The following is a 7839-nucleotide window of genomic DNA, read 5'->3' as shown; positions in this document are numbered from 1 at the left end:
CCCGCACGTGACGCGCCCCCCCCCCCCGCGCGCGCGCGGCGCCGGCGCGCTCACCCTCTCGCGCCTCAGCGGCCCTGGGCTCGGTCCGGAGGCGGGAGGGGCGCCCACGTGACGGCCCCGCCCCCCACGTGCCACTCTCGCCGCCGCGGCCGCCGGCCTCACACCTGCCGGGCTCTGCCTGCTCGCGGGCCCGCTGCCGCTGTCGTTGTCGCCGCCGTCGCCGCCGCCGTCGCCCCCGCCGGGAGTCCTGCGCCGGGGGGGAGCGGGGGCCGCCCTCGGGACGGGCTCCCCAGGCTGGCGCTGGGCTCGCGGGGGTGGGCGGCGGCGGCGGCGGCTCCGCCCGGGGCTCGCGGGGGCGTCTATGGGGAAAGCCGCGGCGGCGGGCGGGGACGGCCCGGGGGGCCCTGGGGGCGGAGGGGGCGCCCGCGGGCTGTCGTCCCTCCTCAGCGCCGTGCCCTGCCTGTCGTGCCACACCGAGGCGCCCGCCATGAGCGCGCTGCCCCCGCGGGCATCGACGCCGCCGCCCGAGACCCCCAAGAAGGAGGCGGATGCCAAGCTCCCGGGCGCCGAGGACGGCCGCGGGGGCAGCCCGGACATCTTGAAGGGCTGGCTCCTCAAGTGGACCAACTACCTGAAGGGCTACCAGCGCCGCTGGTTCGTGCTCAGCAACGGCCTGCTCTCCTACTACAGGTAGGGGCGGGGAGGGCGGGGCGGGCAGCGCCCTGCGGCCCCGGGGCCCGCTCCAGTGCGCCTGCGTGGCGGGCGCCCCCTGCTGGCGGGGCGCGGAGGGCACAGGGGTTTCTGGGGCGTGTGCGATGTCCCCTGGGGAGAGGAGGGCGGGGCCGACGGTCCGGCCGGGGCCGGGCCGGGGCGGGGGAGAGGGGCGGGGGGGGGGTGGGGGGGGGGAGGCGAGGAGAGCCTCGAATGGCGCTTGGAAAGACGATGGTGCCCCTGCTAGTGGACGGAGCGGCGGCCCAGGGAGCGTCCTGGGAGACCCAGTCACGTGGGGGGGGGGTCTGATCCCGGGCAGCGCGGGGGGAGATGGGGATGGGGATGGAGACAGCGCCCACCTCCAGGGTGGGCGCGAGGATGAAACCAGGACAGGTCTGCAGAGCATTGTGCAGACCTTAAAGTGCCACGGAAAGGCTTGTTAATGTGACCTTTGTCATTAACCCCACCGCGAGCCTGCTGTTCTGGGACCCCCGGCAAAGTCTGACTTGGGGATGTGCAATTACATTCATTTGGGGAAGGTTTTCGGCCTTCCGTGACATCGGAAGAGGTGGAGATGTCCTGGGATGTCCCGAAGCAAACACTGGGCATTACTTGTCTAGTCTTTTGTGATTGGGAGGGGAAAAGGCCATTCATCTAGGGGGGCGCTTCCCTTTTTCTTTGGTTTGTCCCTGCGGAGAGACATTTGCAACACTTCTCTGCTCATTCGCCTCAAAACCAGCCTAGGACGTGTGGTTACAGAGTAGACAATCTTATGACATGATTCCATCAGGAAGAGCTAAGGCGAGTCCCAGCACAGGAGGGAGCCGGCTGTCCTCATTTACTGTCCCATGTGTGGAAGGGTGCAGAAACAGTATGTCTCCATATCATCACTCTGACCCACCACACGGAATAAGTGCTAGGCGCTCGATGCCGTCTTGATGATGTGCACAGTGGGTTCTTAGGCATATTCCTTGTGCCCATTCACTGGTACACAAGCCGGGTTTTTCCATGTGACCTGCTTTGCTGACACAGACCCTATACATACTAAGTAGGGAGTCTGGGGTCTTAGGGTGAGGACTAGGAATCGATGCTGTAGAATCTCTGTAGCTACAAGGCTTACATCAACTCAAAAAGTCCATCTTGAACATCTTCCTTTCCTATAAGAACTCTCTTCGTACGGGAAGTTGCGTAGATCTTATGATAAGCAGGAAAAAGTAACTGTTAATGATGTTGTGAGTGCGGAAGCTAGTTTGAGGGAGCTTTCTTCAGACATCCAGTTCCAGAAGCATTCCTTGTGGTAGGTGCACCGCTTTCATTGTTGGAGCTTTTGTGACATCTGCTCTGGGGTCCCCGTCCTGCCTTCTGGAGCAACAAAAAACAAGTCTGTGCCCTTTGGGGCAGGAATTGGAAGAACACTGTTATGTCCCCTTCTCTGTCTTGAATCTCCTCTTCGTGCTAACCTCCCAGAATTCCTTCACTCTGTGGAAGAGCGGTCAGGAACTGACTGTGCTTAGTCACTCTCTGTATTTCTGTATTTCTCCAGGGTGTGGTGGGGTGGCTGGGGCCGCTGGTGCAGTACCGAGTTGTCTTCCTAGGCCTTAATCCCCCCACAAACTCAGTGCCCTTTGGGGACTTTGGCCTCCTTGCTGTTCTCCCACATGACCCTCCATCTCCTGACTCCAGGCATTTGCCCTGGCTGTTTCCCAGGCCTGGAATGCTCTCCCTCCTCAACTTCAAGTCCTAGCTAAAGTCTCACCTTCTACAAGGAACCAATGCCTTTCTTCTGTTAAATATCTCCAATTTATCCTCCTATTTATGACTTCGTCCACAATGGTTGGCATGCAGCCTCCCCATTAAACTGTGAATTCCTTGAGGCAGGGACTGTTGTGCCTAATGTTTATTATGCCCAATGCTGGCACATGGTCTGCTCTTAATAAATCCTTGTTGACTTGATTTATTGAGTGAAGGAGTGAATGAGAATGTGAGTGGATTAAATGTACCTGTGAACATTTGGGATGAAGTGAGGAATTGATGATGCCTGGCTCAAGTCAGGGAATCAGTTTTTATAATTGTAATGCTTATTGTCTTTAAATACATCACTTTTGGTTAGGCTTCACCAAGAACTGGATGTTAGGAAAAACACACTAGGAAGAGGAGTGAGATCAGAGCAGCTTGTCAGAAGAATCAGTCATAGAGTCCTATATTCTTGCAATTTGGGGCTGAAGTGAAGTGCTTCCCACATGATCTCTGATTTAAAATGTGTCTAGAAGAGGCTACCCCCCCATTTTCCAAATTTCAAAGGTACCAGATAACACCTTAAGCTTTGTTCATGGCTCATACTGCCACCTTGAAACAAAGCGACCAGGGAGTTTAAAATGGCTACATACTTTGTAGTTTTTAATAAAAAATTACAGTGAACATTTGTAGATAGATAAGCCGTAATCCTCTGTCAACAAGGACTTTATAGTCTTGATTTCAGTGAACCTTGGCCTGTGGGCAGAGTTAGAGGTTACATTGAATAATACTGACATTTATCAGATGCAGTAATGTATAATGGGCTTAGACACCAGTATCTTTAAGATAGCTTGGATGTAGATAATGATGGCTATCATTTTTATAGTCCTTATTCTGTGCCAGTCACCATGCTAAATATTTTATAATTATTATCTCTTTTGATCTTACAACAACCCTGGGAAGTAGGTGCAATTATTATCCCTGTTATGCAGTTGAAGAAACTGAGGCAAACAGGTTTAAGTGAATGGCCCAGCTAGTAAGTGAGGCTAGATTTAAACTCAGGTCTTCTGACTGCAGTCCTGGCATTCTATCTAGTATGCCACCTAGCTCCCCAAGATCTAAATAAGCAAATAAGACAATGGGCCAAAATGATTCATAACAATTATTTTTTTCAAGTATATTATTTATTTCTAAAATTTGTTCATTGATTGATTTGACCACGTCTCCCCATCTCAACCCAGGCTGACAGGACCTTGGGCACTCACAGGCCCAATTTCAGTATTAACTGGTATGAAAGCTTTAACCAAAAAGAAAAGTTCTTCCCACTGGGCTTCTCTCTCTTTTTTTTGCTTTTTGGAGGGCAATTGGGGTTAAGTGACTTGGCCAAGGTCACATGGCTAGTTTTCCTTTTAAGTGTCTGAGGCCAGATTTGAACTCAGGTCCTCCTGACTCGAGGGCCTGTGTTCTATTCACTGCGCCATCTAGCCACCCTAGGGTTAGCTTCTCTTTAAGAAGCCCAATGGCCATCTGATCCTGGGGGCTCACTATATTGGTGCAGGAATTAGTATGGATGCTTGCTAGCTTGAGCCCACGGTGGCTAAGACCTTCCAGAATGAAGCAGTGCACCAGCAGCAGGGACCACAGGTATGTGTGCTATCACACCCAGCTTTAAAAGTGATTAAAATGTTTTTTAATTCTGGCTTAAACAACAGGAAAACATTTCTGTAGACATCATAGAGCACAAAAGACAATTCTGCAGAAAATTGAATCTCCATTTCATGCTGCTTGCTTTAAAACCCCCCAACTATGTAATGAATTCTACATGTTTTTTCAAGATTGTCTTTCTTCTCTATGCTTCTTAACTTGTGTTTTCTTCGTTCGTTGTATTTTTTTAAAAAGTTAAAATCACTCTCTTTTTGGGATCACTTGCTAACCACCTTCTCAAATGTTGCTCTCCCCAATCCACCTCCCCTCCTTCCTCATTGGAAGTTTTCAGGCAAGTGCTGGATGTCTTGTCAGGTAGGTTAACAGAGTAGCTTTTCCTGTTCACTCAGTGGCTTCTGAAGTTCTTTCCAAGGCACAGATTCTGTAGTGCTGTGATGCCTCAGGTGATCTGTGCAGTTTAGCAGGACACAGATGTCAGCTCTTTGTTATTTCTAGGCTGAGCAGCTGTGACTTGAAAAACCTAAAGGAGAGATGAAGGGACAGGACGATGGCTGTTTAGTTCTATGAATTATGAATAGCAATATTTGGATATGGAGCTGCTGAACTGTATTCTCAGGAGTTAAAAATACTCTCTAAATCCTGGCAGATGTAGAAAGCATTTCTGGGCCATGCGTAAATGTTGTTAACAGAGCTTACCGTCTCTCCAGCAGCGTTCTAGGAACAGTGAGAGGGCAGGCAATTCTACAGGAGAAGCTTATTTGTTCTTAATTTTCCACTTGTTTTCAGTACTTCCATTTCTTGATTTAGTCTCAGCTTCCATCTTGTTTTTAATCAGTCTTCCCAGTCATGCTGTCTTACTGGAGTCTTGAATGGCACTTTTTTTTTCAGTTGGTCAACAACATTTATTGAGCAATTACTATGTCCTGACCTTGTGTTAATTATCCAGGAGCTCCCATTCCATGGGAGGGATAACATGGGTATATTTTAGATAGATTCTGAGTAGATGGAATTTGATCTCAGAAAGGAAGGCACTAGCAGTGGGGGGAGGGACCAGTAATAGAAAAGTTAGGGTTTAAGATGAACATTCTGGGGAGTAAAGAGGGGTAGATCTGGCGTGGGATGCTGAGGGGTTGGGTTGAAGGGAATGGGACTAAGGGAGAAGGCAGTGGGTATAGAACAGATTTTGAGTGATGGCAGCTGGAAGTTCAGAATCACTGGCATGGAGAGAATATGATCTGGTCAGAGAATTCTAACCACTGAGGGATGAGTTCAGGTAGATTATTAGTGACCAGAAGGAATTCCATTGAGATAGGGAAGTGACAGTTCAGAGCTCTCCCTTCTTGTCCTACCTTGTGATGGAGTCTTCTGAGGCTTTGACAGTACACCTCACAACAGGCAGGAGAAGGCAGGTGAAGGGACAGTCCTGGGCAGTTGAGATAGGAGGAAGGAGCTTAGCAATTCAAGCTGGGTATTGTCTGGGAATGGCTTCAGTAGCAGGCCTGAGATCTCGGGGAGGGCACACTGGAAGGAGGACCCCCAGGAAGTCCCAGAGGCAGAGGCCATAATCAATTTGGGTTTGGATCTGGTGGAAATAGGATACCCTTGAAAGTCCTAGTGAAGCTTGTGCAGCTTATTGTTTGGTTTAGAAAAGACTGAAGGGCTATCATTTGTTTTGACATCAACTTCATTTCCAGAAGAGCCTTCCTTCCTCCATTGAAAGCCATTTCTGACTCAATCTGGCTCCCTGCTGGTTTAGGACATTCAGCAGTTAGAAGATAGTTTACTTGACCAGCAAGGGAAGGACATTCAGATTAGGGAAAAGGTTGTTTGGGGGGGCTCAGCTTTGGTTCAGTTGGATGCAACCCCAGTGGATCGGTTGGCGTTGGTTCTTCCTTGAGTCTTCAGTCTGAAGTTTGAGGGAGGAACTCCAGCCCTTCCCCTCTGCCTTCTTTTGTTCTCAGGGTCAGTGGCCTTTGAGCTTTTGTCCCTTGAGCCATTTAAAACTCTGGATATTTTCAATGCTGCTTATAAAAAACTTGCATGGGGTGAAGCATCAACAAAAAAGTTTATACATGGTTTCTCCATTAGTGCACAAAATTAGTTTTGATAAGCAAGCTTTTTACTTTCTGACTTTTACCCTTGATGAGGGTAAAAGAGGAGAGTGTAAAAATTGGTTTGTAGTTTAACATGAAAAAAAAACTAAGATCTTGGCAAATGATCCCATCACTTCCTGGCAAATAGAGGGAGAAGAAATGGAGGTGTCAGATTTTATATTCTTAGGCTCAAGGATCCCTGCAGAAGTGACTGCAGCCATGAAATTAAAAGAAGCCTGCTCTGTGGAAGGAAAGCTATGGCAAATCTAGCCATCAGGCTAAAGATCAGAGTCATCACCTTGCCAATAAAGGTCTGTATAGTCTAAGCTCTGATTTTTCCAGTAGCAATGCATGGCTATGAGAACTGAACTATCAGGAAAGCTGAGTACTGTAGAAATACCACTTTGGAGTTGAGGTGCTGGAGAACTTTTGAGAGTCCCTTGTTCAGCAAGGAGATCAAATCAGTTAATATTTAAAGAAATTAATTCAGGCTGCACACTAGAAGGTCAAATACTGAAGCTGAAGCTTAAATACTTTGGCTAGATAATGAGAAGACAGGATTCATTGGCAAAGACCCTGACTTTGGGAAAGATTGAAGGTAAAAGGAGAAGAGGATGGCAGAGGATGACGTAGATGGTGGTGTCATGGAAGCTATGAATATGAGCTTGGCCAGACTTCAGGAGATGGGAGAGGACTGAAGGGCCTGGTGTGCTCCAGCCCATGGAGCATCAGACAGGGCTAAAAGTTAACAAGAAGCTGCCAATTCAGAGACGTGGTGAAAAACTTTGTTTCACTAGGCAACAGTTTTCTTAACCATTTGCTTCAGTCCCTCTTTACCATTTTCTTAGTACAATGCCTAGCACATAGTGTCTAATAAATGCTCATTGCTTATTCAGAATGGCATAAGATAAACTTTGTATTCAGCCTGCTTAATTACCTGAGATGCTAGGGCTAGGGCCTGAATGGGCTGAAACCATGCTTGAGGGAGCAGTGATCTTTATCATTGATGTCTTAGAGTATTGGTCCTGTAAGAGCCTTTCTTTTCAAGAAGAGTAGTTGTTGAGGTTGTTTGTCTTTGGTTTTCAAAGAGGACCAGTGACCTCATGGGGTGATGTCTTGATTTGTGTGTGAATTGGATTTAAGGGAGACAGAGCTATGCAAAGTTGTCAGCGCCCCCTTCTCCAGATGTAACAACAGTACCAGAGGCTCAAACATCTCATGCTTGCCTTGAACAGCTGGTGTAGTGCAGGTGTCTGACATGTGGCCCCCATGCCACCCGTAGCACTCTGATTTAAATTTAATTGGGAAATATTGAACAAAATAGTAATAGCAATTTCCTTGGGTGAAATGAGGCATTTGGACTAGATTATCTTCAGGGTCCCTTCTAGCTCTAGTGGTCTTTGATTCTTTGAGTCATAGTTGAGAAGTGAGTACAGTTATGAAGTTCATTTTCCTTTCTTGTAGTAGAGATTAGTGTCAGCTGTCTCACTCCCCACCTCTGCCCAGGTTATAGTAAAAATACTTAAGACAACCTCGGATTGTACTCTTCATGTCCGTGGTGTATCTTAATAAGATGATAATTCACATCCCTGGTGTTCTGAGTTCACAGAGCACTCTCATCACAGCACTGTGCTCT

General features: G+C 48.6%; 1 protein-coding gene across 2 annotated transcripts in view; it reads left to right on the top strand.

Annotated features, from left to right (window-relative positions):
- Positions 1–361: 361 nt before the first annotated feature.
- The window catches only part of OSBP2 (oxysterol binding protein 2), a 289724-nt gene continuing 282246 nt past the window's right edge, over positions 362–7839 (top strand). The window contains exon 1 of one of the 2 annotated variants that reach the window (XM_069081851.1): positions 362–690. In XM_069081851.1, the coding sequence (XP_068937952.1) occupies positions 362–690 (329 nt within the window). The remainder of the gene's footprint in view (positions 691–7839) is intronic. The other variant, XM_069081852.1, reaches the window with a different exon arrangement.

Source organism: Petaurus breviceps, unplaced genomic scaffold (genome assembly GCF_028583685.1).
Source record: "Petaurus breviceps papuanus isolate PSGF00001 unplaced genomic scaffold, PetGlider_PUasm1.0 99, whole genome shotgun sequence".
Lineage (NCBI taxonomy): Eukaryota > Metazoa > Chordata > Mammalia > Diprotodontia > Petauridae > Petaurus > Petaurus breviceps.
This window is presented reverse-complemented; position numbering and strand designations above follow the sequence as displayed.